The following is a 23,684-nucleotide window of genomic DNA, read 5'->3' as shown; positions in this document are numbered from 1 at the left end:
AAAAGAGTACAGTAGTAAAGAATTTAGAATAATGATTGCCACAGAGTAGGACTTAATAGATATTAGGTATTTATTAGAATATTAAATTTTTCCTGAAAGAAGAGCAGAGGTCAAGTCCAGTAACTGCCTCTTTCTTTCGTGGGGAGGAGGGGGAGCTGGCAATGGATAAGGGAGTGGATAAATGCACACAAAGACTGAGCAGATAGGGAGCTTGGTCTCTTCGTTAGTGTTTCAGTTCTCTTTAAATACTGGACGACAGCATTTATATAGTGGTGACTGTGCCAAGCATTGCACCAAGTCAGTTTACAGTTTCTACAATGACCATACCGAATAGAAACAATTTATATACCCAAGTGGTGAAACAGTCACAGAAAAGTTGACTTGCCTCAGAACATGCTTGAATTGTCGGAGCAGGGTTTGAATCGCAATCAGTGTTCAGAGCTCAGCTCCTATTATTTGGTGAGTCTACCGAACCCAGCCCTGAATCCTGAACTGGCTATTGTGCTCCAAGTTTACATGCTTATTCTGCTGGGCTGACCATGCTGTGATGCTGCCAGCCTTCACTGGGGAAAATGAAGAAGATGCACCTTATCCCAGAAGTGCTGTTCTGGAGTGCACGTCTAGTCCCAGCTATGCTCAGCTGGTTTGGAGGCCTTTGACCTGGGTGAGGGGAAGGAGCTGCCTTTTTTTGTGTGACATCCAGCGGGTCCCTGCTAACAGTGTGAAGCGGGTTCCCGCCGCCGGGTTTCTCCGGGCAGCAGAACCTTCCAGCGGCGGCGCTGGGGTGCAGCCGGCCCGGCCGGAGGGACGGACCCGGCGGACCGGGGGGCGGGGCGGAGGCGGAGACGCCGCGTAGGCCGGGCAGGCCTGGCGGCCGGGCTAGGTGCAGAGCTCCATGTCCAGCTGTGTCTCCCCACGATGTTGCCATCCCGGAGGAAAGCGGCGCAGCTGCCCTGGGAGGAAGGCAGGTGAGCGGCGGCGACCAGCCGGAGCCGCGTCCTCTCGGGTGCCATTATTTTCCTTAACGCCGGCAGAATCTAGGGGCCTGACGCCGTCGCATCTGCATTTCTGGGGGTCACCCTAAGGGTCTTTGGTTTTGGGGGAGGGAGTCATTGGCATTGGCTGCATGGCTCTCTTTTTCTACCAGCTTCCATTCCGCATATGTCTCTCTCGGGCTCTGTGTCGCGGTCACGGTCTCTGTGTCTTCTCTGCATTAATCTCTCTTTGTGTTTGTTCCTCTATTTAGTCCCTTTCTCCCATGTGTCTTTTGTGTGTGTCTTTTTCCCTCACTGGTTCATCTGTTTTCCTGCGGGACACTGATTCCGTTCACTTCTTACAGAGGATCCTCGCTATGCTGTGGCACTGAGGGTCTGTATTTCTTTTCTGTCTGCCTCATCACATCCATGTGACTTCAGATCCTACCCCTTTCTTTCATACTTCTTCATACTTTGCAGTTGGCCCGGAAGATGACACCAGACAGAAGCTTCCTATGTTCTCTGCCTGGTTGGTTAGCCATTGCCTGGCTTACACTAGACACACCCATGAGTTCATTTCCTGTGCTGTTGTACATGCATGGGTCTAGCCTCGAGTGTTAGGTGTGAGTCTGGCCCGATCTGAGTTTAAGATATTTCTCACTGAAGCAGAATTGGGGAGGTGATTTCTCTGCCTACACTTATAGGGACAATATACTTCAGACTTTAAATATGCTCCCCTCTCCCATCCTTCTTCCCCCAAACACACCTTAGTGGATATTCACTTAATGAGTGACATGTTTAGTAAGAATCGAGTTTAGTGGGCACAATTTTTTTTTTTTAAGATTTGGTGTTAAAATGTAACAGTAATATAATAGAAACATGGTGAATGGTGGCCAGAAACAGACCAGTTAATTTTTCTGACCTCAGTTTTCCATCTCTGAAATGAGCAGTCATATTATCTACTTTGAATGGTTCTTTGAGGATTAATGAAGATGATATCTGAAGGAAGTAGAGGAGAATTTCCATATTCTGATCTGTTTCTTTTATTGTGTTCTCAGAAAAATAGATGGATGTCCATTCTGTGCTTTTGATACAGTGGCAAAGACCCACGTAGCAAATATAAAGCACTGCAGTAACTGTGTGCTAGCTATAGAACAAGCGTGCTTGGAGTCGAAGCACCTCTAACTAGCCCTAGGTGTTGACTGATACAGGAAACCAACCCTTTTTTAAAATGCCCCTCAGAACATGGGTGTGGGAACACCTGGAACTGCAGTTCTGGAGACTGCCACCAGGTGGCACCAACAATATCTGTTCTCAATGTCCACTATCATCAGCTTTATTGATAGAATTGGGATCCTCAGTGGTTTTGGCCTTTAGAGCAAAGAATGAGAGTGCCCTTGGGCACTACAATCCTCGAAGAAAGGGCAAGTTGAATTGAAGAAATATCATAAGAAAGTGCATGGACTCTTCAATCCATGCCATACTCTTGGATAATGGTCATTGCTTATTCCCCCCAAAGGAGGTCTATTACCCATTGTTCATCGTCTAAGTCTCCACCCCGCTCCCAGAAAGAGCCCAGAGTGCAAGAAAGAATCTGTAAAGGTTCCAGGCTTGTCAGACCACTTGCAGGTCTGGGCTCTACTGCTCCACAGTGGAAACCATCACCACAAGATGATGGGGGGTAAGTCAGAAAGCCGGGGAGGGCGGTCCTGCTGGGCAACCTAGCAGCTGCATGTGCGACCTGGGCCTGGCTTCAGGGCTGCTGGCTTCCAGATTTGCAGTCGTGTCTTTTGAAAGGTAGGCTTGGATGTGGCTCCAGCGTACGACTTAAAGCATGCTTGGACTGCTTTCACCCTTCCTGTACTCAGTTGGCAAGCTCTCTGCTGTCTGACTGGGCCTGAGGCGATAGAAAAGAATATGACATGTTCTGAAAGTAGGATAATGCAGCTCATCACACATAGGTGATGTAAAGAGGGAAGTGCCAGGTACCCTGGGAACACAAAGCAGGGAACTTGGTGGGGGCAGTGATGGCCATGACATGGATCTTGGGCCTTGAAAGATTGGTAGGAAACTGCTAAACAGTTAAAATAAGGAGGTGTCAAGTAGGAGAAACGTGGGGTGAGGGCTGGAGCAGGAAGGAATGTGGCAAGTGGAAAGGTCTCCTGTTATTCAGGATGAGAGTGAATGCGTGTTAGAAAGTGGAGATTTGACAAAACCACAGCACCTTGTCAGAGGATTCTTACTGCCAGACCAAGGGCTTTGGCTTTGATCTTGTAAGCCGAGGCAGAGCAGCTGTAAAATTGAAAGTGAAGAGCAGGGTGAGGACCATTAGTCAAGACTATCGCAGGAGAACTTAGGAGGTAGTGTCTACAAGACCTGATAACCGGCCAGGAGGTGGTGGCACACACCTTTAATACCAGCACTCGGGAGGCAGAAGCAGGAGGATCTCTTGAGAGTTTGAGGCCAGCCTGGTCTGCAGAGCGAGTTCTAGGACAGCCAGGGCTACACAGAGAAACTGTGTCTCATACAAACCAATTCCTGACTCTTAGAGGCTAACGTGGATTTCTTTACTGATCGCTTGGGCAGGGAGGCAGGAGCGACTGTAGAGGAAGCTTCCTTCTTAGGTTTCTCAGATCCTTTCCTGATATCAGGAACTTTGAGAGGAGGGCAAAGGTGAAGTTCACTGTTGCTTTTTTGCCTCTTCGTTTTGTCTGTTTTTGAGACAGTGTCACCATGTAACCTAGTTTGACCTTGGGTGGAAATCCATCCACCGTGGCCAGTGGCCACCGTGCAAGCTTTCCGCACGTTCTTTTGTCATTGTTAACTGAAGGGCGGTTTCCCCGAGTCCCCCGGCGTCTGAGAGAGCCAGCTGTTTGTCCAGTTTCTCCCATTTGGATGCAGATGCTGAGCCCAGCCCTATGCCTTCACCTTCCTTTAGCTCCTGTCCTATGGCTACCCAGTGATCTGCACTCTCCCTCTGGACCTCACATTGGGCAGTTTTGAGCTTCTTTGAGCTTCCTAGACTAGATACTGGCCATTTTGCCTGGGTTTATGTCAGTACACACCCCTTCTTGGGGAGCGTTCTGGGCACCCTAACAGCATGACAAAATAACATTTCTGCTGGGTGAATTTTCTGGGGAGTGAGTTTGGAGTTTGGAAATCAGTGGGTTGTAGCTTTCTAAACTGGAACCCCTGCCATCGGCTAAGGACTTCAAGACACTGTCCTAGGGAGAAATAAATACGACACAATGAGCCTCTCCCTTTTCCCTGAGCACTCTTACCAGGAGCCCCTCAGAATGTGAGAAGTCACTGAAGAACTGGGGCAGCCCTGTCAGCTGTGAGCGGTCCAAGAGTGTCCCGGGGGTAGCACAGGCTGGGCCTACAGAGGTGAATGGGCTGAGAGTGTCCCGGGGGTAGCACAGGCTGGGCCTACAGAGGTGAATGGGCTGAGAGTGTCCGGGGGTAGCACAGGCTGGGCCTACAGAGGTGAATGGGCTGAGAGTGTCCCGGGGGTAGCACAGGCTGGTCCTACAGAGGTGAATGGTCCGAGAGTGTCCCGGGGGTAGCACAGGCTGGCCTACAGAGGTGAATGGTCCAAGAGTGTCCCAGGGGTAGCACAGGCTGGGCCTACAGAGGTGAATGGGCTGATCATATATGGTAGTAGCATGAGCAACATTAAACATTGCTTCTGCACTAATCCCTAGGTATTTAGAGGTGGCAAGTAGTCATCTGAGCCTGGAGGACGAGGCCAGAGAAAGGGTCCTTGAAAGGATCTCAGCTGGCCCTGCTCTCCTGACCTCCCTGCTCTTATCCCAGGGCCAGGTTGCTTCCTGGAGGCCTCCGCCGGAAGTGCTCCGTCTTCCACCTCTTCATCGCCTTCCTCCTGCTGGTCGTCTTCTCCCTGCTCTGGCTGCAGCTCAGCTGCTCTGGAGACATGGCCCAGGTGACCAGGGGACAAGGGCAGGAGACCGCGGGCCCACCTCGGGCTTGCCCTCCAGAGCCGCCCCCTGAGCACTGGGAAGAAGATGCATCATGGGGACCTCACCGCTTGGCAGTGCTGGTGCCCTTCCGGGAACGCTTGAGGAGCTCCTGGTCTTTGTGCCCCACATGCACCGCTTCCTCAGCAGGAAGAAGATCCCGCACCACATCTATGTGCTCAACCAGGTGGATCATTTCAGGTGAGGACCAGCTCCTAGCCAGCAGCACCGTTCCAGTGCCTCTCCTTGCCCCTGGCTCTTAGCGCTTGTTCCTGTTGCTCAGTGGGCTTGGGCCTGAGCGGGGCTACTGGAGGAAGGGCCAGATGGTGGGAGGGATAGGCCCCTCCACTGGATATAGTGGGAGCCTTTGGAGTGGGCCCGGATCTAATGTCTACTCTAGAAAGATCACTGTATGTGGAATAAATTGTATACTGATGTGAGAAGAAGCAGTGATACAAGGTCACTGGAGGGGCACTTTCCTCCTCCCTGCCATCTCCACTCACCTCCCGGCAGTGATTGTCCCCAGCCCTCCCTGGAACTGTCTCCCACTGTGGCCTTGGATTCCTCTTCCTCTCTGCTACTCAAGGTCAGTGCTGTGGCCCTGGGGCCTCTCCTGGGGATTCCCGTCAGCACGCACATAGATGCACAGAGACAACGCTCCCCAGGAAGAAAGGAGTGGGGAGGTGAGGAGCTTGCCGCCAGGGCCTGGTGAATCCACATGGTGGAAGGAGAAGTCTGACTCTCACAAGCTGTCCTTTGACCTCACCATTCTGTGACTTCCATACACACTCAGTGTTTTAAAAGGAGGGAGGCCAGGAAAGGCAGTACACTCCTTTAATCCCGGCATTGGGGAGTCAGAGGCTGGTGGGTCTCTGGGAGTTTAAAGCCAGCTATGTATCAAGTTCCAGGACAGCCAGGGCTGCATAGTGAGACCCTGTCTTAAAAAAAAAAAGTGTGAGAGAGAAACAGAAGATAAGAAAAAGAAGGGAAAAAGACTTCTCTGTCTGATACCCCACTGCTATCACCCTACTTCTTTATTCCTTCCTTCAAGGCGCTCTCTCTCTCTCTCTCTCTCTCTCTCTCTCTCTCTCTCTCTATCTCTCTCTCTCTGTCTCTCTCTCTCTCTCTCTCTCTCTCTCTCTCTCTCTCTCTATCTCTCTCTCTCTCCTCTCTCTTTCCTCCCTCCTCTCCCTCTCAAGACAGGGTTTCTCTATAGCCCTGGCTGTCCCGAAAAATTCGCTCTGTAGACCAGGCTGGCCTCAAACTCAGAGATCCACCTTCTGAGTGCTGGGATTATCTTCGAGACTCTTTCAACAGACATCTCTTATGATCTGCAACAGTCCTCACTGAGGTCACGGGTGACCATAATCCCGGGCTCTCATCCTCCCGCATCAGTGGCTTCTCTAAAGCAGATCTTTTTCCTTCTGATGCCTCTGCTTAACTTCTGGTTTTCTCCATCTCAGTGGCCAGCCCCGCTCATCTCATTTCCCGTCACCCTGTTTCTGATCTCTCATTGTTGTTCTCAGCACTCCCTCTCCTCAGTTGCAGACTCCCTGTGGACAGTCCCGTCCCTTCTCATCTCCTGGTATTATATGACGGGGAACTCCCTAGTCTGAGCTCCAGGTCTGCATATGCAGCCTCCCTCGTGATGCCTCCATCTGGTGGTCCCAATGGGATCGTAACTGAGTTTATGACTGCTACTCCCTCAGACCTGCTTTCTTTCCCTCTTCCTCATTTCAGGAAGAGGAAGCTACATAGTTCTAGTTATGCAAGCCAAAAAAGCTCTTTGTTTGTCACAGCGTCCAGACCATCAGCAAATGACATCTGGAGTCTGCCCAGTTCTCACAGTTCCTTCTGCTGCCCACCATCACCTCTTGCCTCTCAGTGTCTACCCCTCCCCTAGTCTCTTCTCAGTGTCCTCCTGGTGTCTGCTCTTGGTGGCCTTGGCAGTTACTCTTCTCTGTTTGGGGCCCTGGCTCCAGCTTCCATATGATCAGGCCTTCGAGGACTTGAAGTGCCGTCCTGGCTGTCCCGACAGCCGTGTAGGCGAACAGCTGCCCACCTCCCCCGCCAGTGTCCTTCTTCCCTGTCTGACTCTGACTTGCTCCTTCCTATTGGAAGGTCCTGGAGAACAGGATTTGGTTTTCGATGCTCTTTCTTCCAGAGTGGTTTTGAACAGTTTGGCATGTAGTAAGTGCTCCATAAACACTTGTGCAGCAAGCAGAGGGGACAGTGATGACAGGGTTGGGTGGTGACACGGAAGAAGTTCTCCTGCACAGCTAGGCTAGAGCGAGGTTGGTGAACAAGCTCGCCTCCTCTCCCTAGCATCATTTTTCTCGCGCAGGTTCAATCGGGCAGCACTCATCAATGTGGGCTTCCTGGAGAGCAGCAACAGCACAGACTACATTGCCATGACGTGGACCTGCTCCCTCTAAATGAGGAGCTGGACTATGGCTTCCCAGAGGCTGGGCCCTTCCATGTGGCCTCCCCAGAGCTCCACCCTCTCTACCACTACAAGACCTATGTAGGCGGCATTCTGCTGCTCTCCAAGCAGCACTACCAGCTGGTGAGGTCCAGCCCTACCTGCTCTACTCACTGAAATGCTGGGGATCTTTCCCACCATGGGCCTAGGCAGTTGTTGGGGGGGAGTGCAGCCTTCCTGGGGCCCAGCAGATGGAGTCTTGCCTGAGCTTGACAGGGGACTCAGCAGCAGCCGGAGACATAAGACAGGACCAGGAATGAGCACATTAGCCAGGGAGAGCTCTGCTGTGACCACAGAAGCCCCCGTGCCAGCTGGCCACAGAGAGCTAGAGGTGTGATGGCTGCAGACTCCCCCCTCAGCGTTGTCTCCAGGCCCTCCCTCCTTATGTGAGAAGGCTGCACAGCCGGCCCTTAAAACACGGCCGGGCTGGTGGGAGATGGAGCCCTTCCCCCTCCCCAGAATCTAGACAGGAGTCCCAAACTACAGCACACCAGCTCTTGATGGGACCCAGGGACACAGAGGGGTGGGAAGATCCGAGTGACTGTTCTCTGTCCTCCGTGACTATAGCCCCTGAGCCAATGCTCATCAGGGTTGTCCCTCAAACCCAGGGAAAGACCTGGGCACAGCCGTCTCAGGAGAACGGGTACGAGAGGAAGGCAAAAGCTATTGAGGTCGGCAGTTTTGCCCCCTGAAGGGAGCTGACACTCGAGACACTTATCACATACAAGTTCAAGGCCCTGTTAGAAGTGAGGAGGGCCTAAGGTGTGCTGACCCTTTCCTTCCACCCCCACATCCCCACTGCAGAGTGAAGGGACCTGCCAGCACCCTGTGTCACTCAGAGCAGTCAGGGCAGGAAGAAGACAGGGGAGCCTGGCTGGCTGGGCTCAGACTCGGCTCTCCCGAGCAGTAAGAGACTAAAGTGCACCCTGGGAGGAGGGCATGTGACAGACACTGCCTGTCTTTGTGTCAGTGCAACGGGATGTCCAACCGCTTCTGGGGCTGGGGCCGCGAGGACGATGAGTTCTACCGGCGCATCAAGGGAGCTGGCCTCCAGGTAAGGCTCCTCCCACGCCTCTGCCTGGCCCTGGGCTGCGTGGCTGTCCTGGGGGGCTGTCCGGAGGGTCCCTTCACTTGCTGCATCTTAGGGTCTGCAGCTGCTCTCCCTGGTTCTGACCCCTGCGTTCACCCTGACTTGCAGGGCTCTCTGTAGAGTCTCCTGTCCTGCGGGATGGCAGAGCCCCCGCCATGGCAGCCAGTGGGATCCCAGAGGAATTAGTGGTAAGGGCCAGGATGACCAGAGAGGCAGCCTGACCCCTACTTCCTTTGTTTTCCTTAGCTTTTCCGCCCCTCAGGAATCACAACTGGGTACCAGACATTTCGCCACTTGCATGACCCAGCCTGGCGGAAGAGGGACCAGAAACGCATTGCAGCTCAAAAACAGGTGCTGGCTAGTTTCCGCAGTGGTGAGGGATAGGTCGGAACCAACAGGCCTTACCATTTCACCAAGTTCTCCTTTTGCCCAGATGGTGCCATCCTCTCATTGTTGGGTCAGGTCAGTTGATGGGCATTCTCCATGGGCACCTTGCCCTGCTTGGTGGCTGCTGTGTGCGTCTGGGCACTGTGGATCAGCCCAGACCTGACTCATGGAGGCTGGGGTGGGAAGGCCTAACTGAAGGTGCCGGAATCCCTTTCTTGGAGGTGTATTTGCCCCACAGAAGAGTGGATTTTCCTTACTGACGGGGTGCAGGCTTGGCAAGAGGGCAGCTTTGGGTGCTCCTCTTTCAGTGGAGATGGGCGAGCAGCTGGCACCATGAAGTGTGAGTTCATGTTCTTTCCTCCTCTTCTTCCCAGGAACAATTCAAGGTGGACCGGGAGGGAGGCCTGAGCACTGTGAAGTACCGGGTGGACTCCCGCACAGCGCTGTCTGTAGGAGGGGCCCCCTGCACTGTTCTCAATATCGTGCTGGACTGTGACACGGCAGCCACCCCGTGGTGCATATTTGGCTGAGTTGGCGGAACAGTATGGAAGCCTGTTACTCCAGACCTCAGTGCTGCTCAAGCTCAGGAAACCTCAGGCCTGAGGCCCAGCTCAGGCCGCTGAGTGGCCTGAAGGAAGAGCCAGCCAGCTCTGCGGCAACCTGGCCCCAGCCAGGCTCAAGACAGGACACAGGCAGTTCCTGGGATGCTGCTGGAAAATTGCCAGAGAGAGGCTGGAGGTGGGCTCTTGACTGGGATTCTCCACCCTGCCTTCCCGCTTACCCTGCTCGGCCTGCCCGCCCACGCCGAGGCCCGAGGCAAAGGAAAGATGGGCTCGGACACCCTCGGCTCCTTCTGCTCCTTTGGAAGAAGAGCCTCATGCAAAGATGTAGTCAGAAGCCGCCATGGCCAGTGTGTGTGGCAGTCGCTATTAGGAGGCTTAGAACTTCAGAAGGCTGAACATGAGCCCCAAGGGAGCGAAGGACCGGCTAATACTAGCTGTAGCTGGTTGTTACCATGGAGGATTGGTGTGGGGGTGGGGTGCTTGGGTCACCAGGTCTCACTTTTCAAAAGAAACTAGAATGCTGGATCCTTATGCAGAATTTTCTGATTTTTTTGTTTGTTTTGTTTTTGTTTTTGTTTTTTTTTGTTTTCCGAGACAGGGTTTCTCTGTGTAGCTTTGCGCCTTTTCCTGGAACTCACTTGGTAGCCCAGGCTGGCCTCGAACTCACAGAGATCCGCCTGGCTCTGCCTCCCGAGTGCTGGGATTAAAGGCGTGCGCCACCACCGCCCGGCAATTTTCTGATTTTTAAATGGTAACAGCTGACTAAAACTTTAATAAGCGATGGAGGCCAAACGAAGTGTTGTGGACCACTGGTTTGCCACCTTTGGTTGACAAGGGGGTGGGTGCCGAAGACCATGATTCTCAGGTATACACTGGCAGGGAGTTGGATGAGGTAGGGCTGAGGGTGGCAGGTGCAGGTGGGAGGAAAAGCAGAAGGTCCCTACACTTCTGGCCTCCCGGACTCGAGCTCCCTTGGTCCCCTGGGAGGCTTGAGCCACTTCTGGCTTTGTCCGGTTATGCTCTGTCTCTGGGGTGCCACTCCATCCTGCTGTACTGGGAAGTAAGGTAACTGGAGAAGCAGAAGCACAGGACCCGACGAGGCGGGGTGGGGTGTGTGTGTGTGTGTGTGTGTGTGTGTGTGTGTGTGTACAGGACAGCTGAGGTGGGAAGAACCTGAGGAGAAACTGTGGAGTCCCCAGAGTCTTCTCATGGCTGGAGGGGAGGTTTCCGGCTGGAATGAAGGTTGTCTGCTTAAGTAGAGTGTGGGATTGGGGAGTGATGGTGGAGGAAGCCTCGTGTTAACCCCACTGGGAGAGAATGAGACCACTACCATAAGTTTTGAGCCAAATTTAAGGCAAGCTTTACTAAATATTGGCCAGGACAATGGACACTGGCCAGGTCCACACCCAGGATGCACAGAGTATGGCACAGAATTACATTTTTTGTTTGTAAAGACAAACCCCCCGAGGCTGTGCACCCCCACCTTAGTCCAGTCAGGGGCAAGCACACATGTGCCTCCTGCCTGCATGTGATCAAGTACATCCTGTGCATTTGGGGCAACCAGCCTTGTTTACTGAAGTGATAATGTGTGACTTGCTATCTTACATGAACAACATTCCAGGAAGTTATCTGTCCTTGGGCAAGTGGGCTTACAGGTTAGAGGCATTTCTGTTTTATAGATCTCTTAAGCACAGTAATTTAGACTTAAAACATAATGTTAGCTCTCACACCTCGCACCAATAAGAGCAGGAAATGAGTGGTTCACAATGCAGTCCTCTGGCAAGGTTTGCCTAGCACTAGGAGCAGGAGCTAGAAGGGTAGGGTTAGGTGTAGTTGGTGTAGTTAGGGTGCTTGGTTTAGCACTGGGACACCCAAGTGCGGTGGAAGGAAGGGGCTGAATTCCAGAGTTGAGAGGGTAGAGTCCAGAGCTTTGGTTCCAAAGACTCAGGATGATTTCAGGCCCGCTGTGTGCAGCTGGGAGGACTGTGTCCTCTACAGCCTGAGTTTAAGTTGAGAGGTGTGGCCTGAGACGGGGTGAAGCTTCAGGTTCCAAAGTCTAACTTAGGGTCCTTGTGACTCTAAATTGAGGCTGCCCAGGAACGGAGCCTCACCGAGCAGTGAGAGACAAGCCTGCCTGGCTTACAGTATCTGTGGAGACAGAGGAGGTGCTGCCCATGAGCTCCTATCTTCTCATCTTGGGTTTACATGTAACGTGGGCAATTACTCATGCCTCTTGGGGATGTGACAGCAAAGCCCCCAGCTCTGCATTTACCTGGCGTGTAGAAGAACTTGAAAAGGTGAGGGTCCTGTGCACCTGTACTGGGGATGTGGAACCAGCGGAAGAAAGGCCAAGAAGAAGCTCTCTGCTCCCTACTCCCCTGTGGCTGCTGTATGACATCACCATTGTGTGATGTCATCACCATTGTGTGATGTCATCACCATTGTGTGATGTCATCACCATTGTGTGATGTCATCACCGTTGTGTGATGTCATCATCGTTGTGCTGGTGGGCACCCCTGGCAGGAGCTGGTGCACTCCACATCTGCAGCCTCCCTTCCTTGTTCCCGAGTCTTTCCCATTCCTGGGGAGTGGAAGAGCATTGAATCCTGGTGGGCCAGGGGTGAAGCAGATGACAGTTTGCTTCTATGTTTTCTTTGCCTGCTCTATACACTGGCTCCAGCTAACATTCCTACCTTGCTACTGAGAATGTGGATAAAATGTGCCAGGACATAAGCATACCTCGCCAGTGTGGGTGTGGGAGTAATGCCCATCATTCAGAGAACAATAACTACTTCTCTACCTGTGTTAGGGTTCTCTAGAGGAACAGAACTGATAGGATGAATCTATTAAACAGGGATTTATTAGAGTGGCTTACAGGCTGTGGTCCAGCTAGTCCAACAATGGCTGTCTCCTAAGAATCTAATAGTTGTTCAATACACAAAGCTGGATATCTTAGCTGGCCTTCAGTCTATGTTGGAATTCCAAAGAAGTAGGTTCTAATATCAGTGAAAGAATGCACGCCTCCATAGCAGGATAGATGAACTTTCCAGCAAGAGTGAGGGCAAGCAGGCAAAAGCAAAGCGTCCTTCTTCCATGTCCTTTTATGTAGGCTGCCAACAGGTGTGGCCCAGATTTAGGGTGGGTCCTCCTGCTTCAAATAATCCAATTAAGACAAACCTTCACAGGAGTTCCAACTAGCTTGGATTTTAGTTAATTCCAGATGTGGTCAAGTTGGCAACCAAGAATGGCCATCATACTACCTAAGAGCTAGGTGCTACTTATTTCTGTACAGATGACAAGGCCGGGCATACAAAGGCAAGGAGCTTGCCTGACGCAGATGTCAAAGGCTGGGGCTTGGGATGGGCCTCTCCACCTCCAGAGCTCACGTGACTGCCCCAGCCTCCTCCCTAGAGGACCCACAGGGAGGTGTCATGGTGGGATACTGCCCTACCTCCTGGAAAAAAGCTGGCCACAGGAGATGCAAAGTATTGGGCCCTCTGGCTCTTCTGCCTCAAGGAAGACATTGGTTTGACGCCAGGGAGGTCCCTTGACCTGAGGAACTCTGAAGTGACATCAGTGTGACCCTGAGTACTGCACAGGGACAGGCTACACAAGCCTGGGGAAGGCTTGCTGGTGGAGTAGGAGTTTGTCAGAATGAGGGAAGCTTCCAGAGGAATCTACATGCATAAAGTGACTGGAGAGAGCACTGGGCTCAGGAGCCTGGGAGAGGTTCTCCAGAGTCAGGGGGATGGGCAGAGGGAAGGTTAGAGTGAGGTTACAGTGAGTCATAATCTGGGAATGCCACACTAAGCAATTTGGGTTTTTTTCCCCCCTAGGGATGCACAGTCTTCACACAGAATCTAGGCAGATTTTGATCTGTGTTCTAGGAAGATCATTTCAGGTTTAATAATCCAGAGTAAGGGCTGGGCATGATGGCACACACCTTTAATTCCAGCACTCAGGAGGCAGAGGCAGGCAGATCTCTGAGTTTGAGGCCAGCCTGGTCTACAGAGTGAGTTCCAGGACAGCCATGGCTGTTACACAGAGAAACCCTGCCTTGGGAAAAAAAATCCGTTTTTCTCAGTCACATAGTGGCACATGCCTTTAGTCTCAGCATTAGGGAAGCAGAGGCAGGTGGATCTCTGTGAGTTCAAGGCCAGCCTGGTCTACCTACTAAGTTCCAGGACAGCCAGGACTACATAGTGAGACCTTGTTTTGAAATGTCCCCCCAATTAAAAAAAATCTAATTTTCTCTATTATGTGTTGATTTTTTTTAGACTTACTCATTTATTATGTATACAGTGTTCTGCCTGCATGTATCCCTGCAGGCCAGAAGAAGGCACCAGAGCATATTACAGGTGGTTGTGAGCCACCATGTGGTTGCTGGGAATTGAACTCAGGACCTCTGGAAGGGCAGTCAGTGCTCTTAATCGCTGAGCCATCTCTCCAGCCTCATGTGTTGATTTTTTTTTATTCTTTGAAGATTTCATGCGTACATACAATGAAATATAATCATTTTTATTCCCACTTCACCCTCCAACCCTCTATCCCCAAACACTTGACTAACTCCTAACTTCATGACTTCTTTTTCTTTTTGGTTTTTGTTTGTTTTTTTTAACTTGATAACTCATTAAATCCAATTAGTACTGCTCATATGTGCATGTAGGGTGGCAGGGGGCAGGAGGCATCCACTGAAGCATGGGAACTCACTGTTGTCCACACCCTTGAATGAGTCTCTCTTCCCCAGCAGCTGTCAACTACCAAAAGCTCCTTGGTGTAAGGTGAGACTTGGAGATCATCTACCCTGTCTGAGGGGTTTTAGTCACCTTGATCTCCTGTAGGTCTTGGTCAGCGAACTACAGCTGCTGTGAGTTCATGGTGAGCACAGTGGCCATGCCATGTCCAGAGAGAGCACTTCACGCCACTCCTTCCCATTCTCCAGCTCTCACCATCTCTCTGCTGCCTGCTCCTCAAAATTCCCTGAGCCTTAGCGGGGATGGGGAAGGTTAGTGGTTATAAAGATGTCCCATTTAAAGCCGAGCCCTCAATCTGTTCTTCACAGCACTTTGACCAGTTCTATGTCTCTGCATTGACGGCTGCATGCTGCAGAAAGGAGTTTCTCTGACCCGGCTTGAGAGAAGCCCAGATCTGTAGGTGTAAGCATAAACATTTCACAGTGTGGCCACTCAGAAAAATAACAACAGCAGGCCCTACCGTAGGGCTTAGGACTTCTCCAGGTATGGGTTCTGACTAGAGTTAAGAGTACCAGGCATGAAATCCCCTGCTGCGAAAGAGGTTAGTTACCCCCATCACAGCCATGCCAGTACTGCACCAGTGGGCACATCATACCTGGCAGGTCAGTATTGTGGCACGTAGGGTCCAGCACTCATCCAGCAACCTGCACAGTACCTCTGGCACTATGGAAGCTAGCCAGTGGTGAGCAAGTTTCCCAGTAACCTTGAGATTATGTTTATGTTCTGCAGCCAAAGTGTGTGGTGTCTTCAGCAATAAGAGCTTACCGTGTAGGTATGGTGGGTAACCAGGAGCAATGGCAATAACCATGTAGATATGGTGGGTAACCAGGAGCAATGGCAATAACCATGTAGATATGGTGGGTAACCAGGAGCAATGGCAATAACCATGTAGATATGGTGGGTAACCAGGAGCAATGGCAATAGCCATGTAGATATGGTGGGTAACCAGGAGCAATGGCAATAACCATGTAGATATGGTGGGTAACCAGGAGCAATGGCAATAACTATGGTTGTTTCAGGGACCTCTGGAGCCTCCCTGACCAATAACTTGTAAGGAGGTATTCCATGCCTTGCACTCCAGTTTTTCTTTAATAACCCAGCCTGGTCTGCAGAGTGAGTTCCAGGAGAGCCAGGGCTACCCAGAGAAACCCTGTCTCAAACCTCCCCCAACCCACCCCCCCAAAAAAAAATAAAGAGAAAATGAACTATGTCCAACAAGAACAAATCTAAATACAGCTTAAGATCTACTGGTGTGCCTCAGTGGTTCTTAGCAATTGCTTGATGTAAGGTTTAAAAGGAACTCAGGACAAATGGTTACCTTTGGTGCCTGTTAGCATACTAAAGCGCTGGCCTCCAGCCTTCCTCAGTATCACAGCTACCCTGGGTCTTTTCACCACGCCCCACACGCATAACTTATGCTCATAGGCTTCCCTCCCTCCCCTTCTCATTCCCTGTAACACTGCTGTGCTCTCTCTCTTTGTCTTCCTCTCATGGCCCCCCACTCCACCCCTGACTCTTTGTCTTCCTCTCATGGCCCCCCACTCCACCCCTGACTCTTTGTCTTCCTCTCATGGCCCCCACTCCACCCCTGACTCTCTTTGTCTTCCTCTCATGGCCCCCACTCCACCCCTGACTCTTTGTCTTCCTCTCATGGCCCCCCACTCCACCCCTGACTCTCTTTGTCTTCCTTTCATGGCCCCCACTCCACCCCTGACTCTTTGTCTTCCTCTCATGGCCCCCACTCCACCCCTGACTCTGTCTTCCTCTCATGGCCCCCCACTCCACCCCTGACTCTCTTTGTCTTCCTCTCATGGCCCCCCACTCCACCCCTGACTCTTTGTCTTCCTCTCATGGCCCCCCACTCCACCCCTGACTCTCTTTGTCTTCCTCTCATGGCCCCCCACTCCACCCCTGACTCTCTTTGTCTTCCTCTCATGGCCCCCACTCCACCCCTGACTCTTTGTCTTCCTCTTATGGCCCCCACTCCACCCCTGACTCTCTTTGTCTTCCTCTCATGGCCCCCCACTGCACCCCTGACTCTTTGTCTTCCTCTCATGGCCCCCACTCCACCCCTGACTCTGTCTTCCTCTCATGGCCCCCACTCCACCCCTGACTCTTTGTCTTCCTCTCATGGCCCCCACTCCACCCCTGACTCTGTCTTCCTCTCATGGCCCCCACTCCACCCCTGACTCTTTGTCTTCCTCTCATGGCCCCCACTCCACCCCTGACTCTTTGTCTTCCTCTCATGGCCCCCACTCCACCCCTGACTCTTTGTCTTCCTCTCATGGCCCCCACTCCACCCCTGACTCTTTGTCTTCCTCTCATGGCCCCCACTCCACCCCTGACTCTTTGTCTTCCTCTCATGGCCCCCACTCCACCCCTGACTCTTTGTCTTCCTCTCATGGCCCCCACTCCACCCCTGACTCTTTGTCTTCCTCTCATGGCCCCCCACTGCACCCCTGACTCTCTTTGTCTTCCTCTCATGGCCCCCACTCCACCCCTGACTCTTTGTCTTCCTCTCATGGCCCCCACTCCACCCCTGACTCTTTGTCTTCCTCTCATGGCCCCCACTCCACCCCTGACTCTTTGTCTTCCTCTCATGGCCCCCCACTCCACCCCTGACTCTTTGTCTTCCTCTCATGGCCCCCCACTGCACCCCTGACTCTCTTTGTCTTCCTCTCATGGCCCCCACTCCACCCCTGACTCTTTGTCTTCCTCTCATGGCCCCCACTCCACCCCTGACTCTTTGTCTTCCTCTCATGGCCCCCACTCCACCCCTGACTCTTTGTCTTCCTCTCATGGCCCCCCACTGCACCCCTGACTCTCTTTGTCTTCCTCTCATGGCCCCCACTCCACCCCTGACTCTTTGTCTTCCTCTCATGGCCCCCACTCCACCCCTGACTCTTTGTCTTCCTCTCATGGCCCCCCACTCCACCCCTGACTCTTTGTCTTCCTCTCATGGCCCCCCACTGCACCCCTGACTCTCTTTGTCTTCCTCTCATGGCCCCCACTCCACCCCTGACTCTTTGTCTTCCTCTCATGGCCCCCACTCCACCCCTGACTCTTTGTCTTCCTCTCATGGCCCCCACTCCACCCCTGACTCTTTGTCTTCCTCTCATGGCCCCCCACTGCACCCCTGACTCTCTTTGTCTTCCTCTCATGGCCCCCACTCCACCCCTGACTCTTTGTCTTCCTCTCATGGCCCCCACTCCACCCCTGACTCTTTGTCTTCCTCTCATGGCCCCCCACTCCACCCCTGACTCTTTGTCTTCCTCTCATGGCCCCCCACTGCACCCCTGACTCTCTTTGTCTTCCTCTCATGGCCCCCACTCCACCCCTGACTCTTTGTCTTCCTCTCATGGCCCCCACTCCACCCCTGACTCTGTCTTCCTCTCACCTCCCTCCTCTCACCTGGCTCCTCTCAGGCCTGGTCCAGTCTGCTGGCCATGTTCAATTTACTACTCTCTCTCTCTGTTCTGGACTATTCTAGATGCCTCTGGCTCTATTCTCCCTCATATCTACAATAAAAACCTTCCCCTCAACCATACCTTTGGTAGAAGAAAATGGGTGCCAGAATTTGGGGGAGTAGAGTTTCTTTCAGACCCAACACAGGTAAAGGCTTCCACATGCAAGTAGCTAGCTGTAGGGACCTTCGCATCACTTAGCTGCTTGTGAGTCCTGGAGCACATTCTGGACAGGGAGGGCTCTAGGGAGAAAGGGATAGGGGCTGTGTTTTGACTTGGCTTCTTCATGCCGTGTAGCCATTTCTTTCCAATTGAAACTTCCCCTCCTTGAAGAGGACAGAAGCTCATGCAACTCACAGGCTCAGGGAGCTCAAGAGAGTTACAGGACTACAAGTTCCTTTCCAAGGTTGTAGAAGCAGTAACAGTTATTGGGGACAGGAAGCACCCTTTTGTAGAGCACACTGCATCCAAAAGGAGAGATTTTATGAATTGACACCATGCTGGAGGACCAAGGTTGATTGATGATGTCATCCATGCTCTGTAAGTAACACCAGTAAACTCACTGATTCACTAGGTTAGACGTGGGTACCGTCATTTCTTTGGTCAGTTATTGGTGCCTTATCTGGGGTAAATAGATGTCTGTTTGCCAGGCATGGTGGCACACTTGGGAGGCAAAGGCAGGTGGATCTCTGTGAGTTCAAGACAGCCTGATCTACATAGTGAGTTCTAGGGCAGCCGGAACTACAAAGTGAGACCCTATCTCGATGATAATGATGATGATGATGATGATGATAATAATAATAATAGATGTCTGTTGATATCTTCCCAGGAAAATTCATACAACATTCATTTTCCTTTGATTTCATCTGTTGGCATTCTGGCCCGCCCCCTGGGGACCTGCCCTGTGTTCTGACATAAAGTAAAGCCTCTTTTAAGGAAAACCCCCTCCCTTCTTCTCCTTCCTCCCTTTCTCACCATGAGGTATGCACACCTCCACTTTCCCTCTTTCCCTCCCTTTCTCTCTCCCCGCCCCGACCCCATCTTATGATAAGCTCTCCACGTGGATGTGGATGCTGTGTCTGCATGGTATTAGTGACTTCCCACTGTGCCACGCTGCTGCCCACCGGGTCTGCATGGTGTATCTCCCTCACCCACCGGGCACTTTGGCCCAACCCAGCAAGGCACAAGCTGACTTTGAACTCTCCTGTTTCAGCCTCTGAGTGCTGGGATTAAAGATGTCCACCATCATGCCAGGCTATCTGTTGACTTATTTTTTCTAGCTTATTGACGGTGATTAGGAGTAAGGCCACTTCTTTTTTAGGGTTAGATAAGGAAGAGACCAAGAGAAAAACCGTTACAGCTGGCAAGGCCAGCTTCTCTATGAACTCAGGACAGGCAGAGGGCTAACTTTATCTCCTAAGAAGGAGATATCTGCAGCGCTAGCTTCCTGACAAGCCTTATCAGAAGGTCAGTACAGGAGCTACTCAAATGCCGGAAACTCAGCTCAGAAGCTGGAAGGTTAACCCAGAGAGTATGAGTTTTAAAGGCTCTGTCTTGCAAAGATAATGTCCAGATCGACAGCCAGCCCTTGCTGTCCTCACTTGGTTTTTTCCCTCTCTGACCTGGAAACTTGGAGCAGTGCTCTCCTCCCTTGTCTCTTACCCAGAGTTCCCCACACCCACTCAGTTCAGAGCCTCTTTACTCAATCCCTACTTTACAAACAGGTCCAGCCCATCAGACTCATATACTGGGGACAGTTGGACTCAGCCAAGGAACTAGGGGGCAGCTCACTTTCAAGTCCCCTCACTTGAGCAGGAGAGAACTCTGTCCTCTTCCTGTCCTTGCTCATCATTCTTCACAACTCTGAGACAATGGACCTGGGAACCCCTGGCTCAGAATGACTTGGATGGCAGTTGAGTTTCCTGACCTCTAGTTCTCTCGGCTAAGAACATCTGAAGGAAGAAACAGACTCAGTTTCCCTCAGAGAATCCTCAAACCCTGTGCCAGATTGAAGAACAACTCTATGAAGGTATAATTTATACCATATATTTTACGGCTCAGTGGTTTTTAGTAAGGACAGAATTGGGGGCTGGAGATGGCTCAGTGGTTAAGAGCACTTGCTGTTCTTACAGAGGACCCAGGTTCTACTCCTAGCATCCACATGGTGGCTCACAACTGTCTGTAACTCCAGTTCCAGGGATCTGACACCTCTCTGGCCTCCATACATACTAGGCACTCAGAGGCAGGGGCAGACGCAGGCAAGTCTCTGTGAGTTTGAAGCTAGTCTGGTACACAGTGAGTTCCAGGCCAGCCAGAGCTACTGAGTGAGACCCTGTCTCAACCTCCCACAAAAGACACCCCCCCACCCCCCCTCAACTCCAAAAAGACAAAATACAATTCTCTGATTAAACAAGGTATACAAGGAGGGTTTGTTGTTGGTGGTCTTGTTTGTTTGTTTGTTTTTTGAGACAGGGTTTCTCCGTGTAGCCCTAGCTGTCCTGGAACTCACTCTGTAGACCAGGCTGGCCTCAAACTCAGAGATTCGCCTGCCTTTGCCTCCCGAGTGCTGGGATTAAAGATGTGCGCCACCACCGCCCAGCTTGGTATATAAGGAGTTTTATGTTGTTGGAGTTTTGTTGTTGTTTTTTTTTTTTTTTTTTTCTTTTTGGTTTTTCGAGACAGGGTTTCTCTGTGTAGCTTTGCGCCTTTTCCTGGAACTCACTTGGTAGCCCAGGCTGGCCTCGAACTCACAGAGATTCGCCTGGCTCTGCCTCCCGAGTGCTGGGATTAAAGGCGTGCGCCACCACCGCCCGGCTGAGTTTTGTTGTTGTTAAGAAAATCATTTACCGGGCTGGAGAGATGGCTCAGAGGTTAAGAGCACTGACTGCTCTTCCAGAGGTCCTGAGTTCAATTCCCAGCAACCACATGGTGGCTCACAACCATCTGTAACGAGATCTGGCGCCCTCTTCTGACCTGCAGTCATACATGCTGTAAACCTAATAAATAAATAAAATCTTTAAAAAAAAAAAAAAAAAAAAAAAAAAAAAAAAAAAAAAAAGAAAATCATTTACCACCAAATGGTGCTGGCATATCTTTATACAGAGAAACCCTGTTTCGAAACAACAACAATAAACAAATGAACAAACAACAACAACAATAACAAATTGAAAATAATTTACCACTCGGGTGGCAGAGGCAGACAAATCTCTGAGTTTGAGGCCAGCCTGGTCTACAGAGCGAGTTCTAGGACAGCCGGGGCTCAGGAGAGAGAACCTGTCTCATCAACAACAACAAAAAGAGCTGAATGAGGGGACTGGAGAGATGGCTCAATGGTAAGGAGTATTTGTTACTTTTTCAGGGGGACATCATAGTAGCTCAAAACCATTTATAAACTTGTAACTCCAGTTCCAGAGGCTCCGACGTCCTCTTCTGGCCTCTGCAGAAACTGCATGCACATGATGGATAAATACATGCAGGTAAAACACTCAACACATTAAAAAAAAAAAAAAAAAGCTGAATGAGCATGCCACTAAAGGAGAAGGGGGGTATTTTCAAGGAACTTTCCCAATACCATCTCCATTGGACATTAACCAAAATGTAAGAAAGGCTCCCACAGGCTCATATAGTGAAAGAGTTAGTCACCAAGGAGTGCACTATTTGAAAAGGATTAGGAGGTGTTGAAGGGACTCTGGCCAGCCCCAGCACGGCAACCATGGCTCTGGCAGACCTTATCCTTCTCCTCCGTTCACTCTGCTGTATTTGGAATTTTCTCTGGGCTGCCAACTAGCTCCCAAATAAAGACAAAAAAACTTATTATTAATTATGAATGCTCAGCCTTAACTTAGGCTTGTCCCACTAGCTCTTTTAATTTAATTTGATCTGTTTCTGTTCATCTGTGTTTTGCCTCAGGACTTTTTACCTTTCTTTCATTCTATATGTCCTACTTTCCTGCTTCCTCTATGTCTGTCTGTCTGGCCCTTGGTGTCTCCTTGGCATCTCTTTTTCTTTCTCCCTTCTTTCTTCCCCAAACTTAAATTCCTCCTCCTACTTATTATCTCTGCCCAGAAGTCCCACCTATACCTCCTGCCTAGCTATTGGCCATTTAGCTTTTTATTAGACCAATCAGGTGCCTTAGCAGACAAGGTAAACAAATGCAACACATATCTTTACATAGTTAAACTAATATCCCACAACACTCTGCCTTGCTAAAAACTGTTACAGTCCTAAAGCCAGCCACCAAGTTCTAGTCCCTTCTTTGGCCACTTCCTCCTCCTGAGGCTGACTACCCAGGTCCTGCTATCAAAGTATTGAAGTTCAGCAATCAAAAGCTGCCTTTGGCTCACCTAATTACCATGCCCAATTAAAAATGAACAATTCATCCTAACAGGGGGTTTCCCCTTTTATCTTTATAAACTGCCATTTTCCTGTGGGCCATGTCTGTTTCCTCTCTATCCAGTAGTCCGTTGTCATCCCCCGCTAGACAAATCCCCCTGCTCCCTCTCCCTTGTTCCCTTCCCCATTCTCCCTTGTCCTCTGTCTCCTGTCTGTGTCTCTTATTCCCTGACCTTTCTCCCTCTCGCACAAATATCCTTTGTGCTGAGTACTTGGTCTTGGGAGTCTGATCCATACCATCCTTTCAGGTGTGGCCTAGTTGGAGTAGATATGGTCTTGGAAAGACATGTGTCACGAAGGGGTGGGCTTCAAAAGCCCATCCAGGCCCAGTCTCTCTTTCTCTTGGCTTTCAGATCAGGATGGAGCTCTCAGCTACTGCTCCCCTCCATGCTTCCCACCCTGATGATAATGGACTAACCCTCTGAAACTGTAAGCAAGCCACAATTAAGCGCTTTTTGTTTTGTTTTGTTTTTGGAGACAGGGTTTCTCTGTGTAGTTTTGGAACCTGTCCTGGACTTGCTCTATAGACCAGGCTGGCCTCAAACTCACAGAGATCTGCCTGCCTCTGCCCCTGAGTGCTGGGATTAAAGGTGAGCGCCACCACCACTCAGCTGAATGCTTTAAGTAAGAGTTGTCCTGGCCATGACGTCTCTTTACAGCACAACAGTGACTAAGACAACAACATTGAACGTTTAATGTTTAGTTTTTTGTTTGCTTGTTTGTTTTGTTTTTGTCTTTTTTTTTTTTTTTTTTTTTTTTTGAGACAGGGTTTCTCTATGTAGCTTTACACCTTTCCTGGATCTTGCTCTTTAGCCCAGGCTGGCCTAGAACTCACCAAGATTCGCCTGGCTCTGCCTCCTGAGCGCTGGGATTTTAAAGGCGTGTGCCACCACGGCCAGCTTTGGTTTTTTTTTTTAGCATAATATACTTCTACACACACACACCAGTTACTCTCTCCATTACAGGAAAAGGAAAGTGCAGGAGTCTATAAAACTGTGTAGTAGTCCGGATGGAATGGGCCGAACAGCAGCTTTCTGTTTTGTTTCTGTTTTTGTGGGACAGGTCTCACTACGTAGCCCTGGCTGTCAACAACTCACTGTGTAGACCAGACCGACCTCAAACCCACAGAGATCCACATGCCTTTTCCTCCCCCATGCTGAAATTAAAGGCATGCATTACCATGCCAGGCAAATCACAGATTTCTACCTGATCATCTATTGGTATAGAACAAAATTCTGAGCAAAGTAGCAAGTTTCATTTTAGCATGCACCTCCAGTCTGCTGACGGAACAAGTCCATTGTATCTTGGGCCTCCACTTCCAACTGTGTGGGTGAGTGCTTTTCAAATGGGAATCTGACCTGCCTCACTGACAGACATTGTTGTTCCTAATGGGCTTTCATTAGTTTACTAAATGCCTCTACTCTTAAACTGTATGACAGAGCCATACTGCCCCACTACCTTCAAATTAATACGATCACTGTGGTCAGGCTTGACTCCTTCCTTGGGTTTTTCATTGGGCTTGGTGAGCATGGGGGAGTCTCCTCAGCGGCTGCTTCACAAAGGAGGTACCAGGTCTGCACCGAAGAAGCACAAAAGCAGCC

The 23,684-nt window shown here is 50.8% G+C and overlaps 1 protein-coding gene and 1 pseudogene across 1 annotated transcript; one reads left to right on the top strand and one right to left on the bottom strand.

The window, feature by feature from the left end:
- The first annotated feature begins 821 nt into the window (after positions 1 to 821).
- Positions 822 to 9,736, top strand: B4galt7 (beta-1,4-galactosyltransferase 7). The gene is given in 8 exon segments (XM_059262841.1): positions 822 to 968; positions 4,791 to 5,050; positions 5,053 to 5,152; positions 7,296 to 7,357; positions 7,360 to 7,517; positions 8,404 to 8,487; positions 8,770 to 8,874; positions 9,285 to 9,736. Coding segments are annotated over 8 exon segments (975 nt in total). The 5' UTR covers positions 822 to 918; the 3' UTR covers positions 9,441 to 9,736.
- Positions 9,737 to 14,329: 4,593 nt separating this feature from the next.
- LOC131910490 (small ubiquitin-related modifier 2-like) lies at positions 14,330 to 23,613 on the bottom strand (annotated as a pseudogene).
- Between the last annotated feature and the right edge of the window lie 71 nt (positions 23,614 to 23,684).

The sequence above is a fragment of the Peromyscus eremicus genome, chromosome 5 (assembly GCF_949786415.1).
Source record: "Peromyscus eremicus chromosome 5, PerEre_H2_v1, whole genome shotgun sequence".
In the NCBI taxonomy this organism is placed as follows: domain Eukaryota; kingdom Metazoa; phylum Chordata; class Mammalia; order Rodentia; family Cricetidae; genus Peromyscus; species Peromyscus eremicus.
Note: the sequence above shows the minus strand (reverse complement) of the source record. Positions and strands in the feature narration are given on the sequence as shown.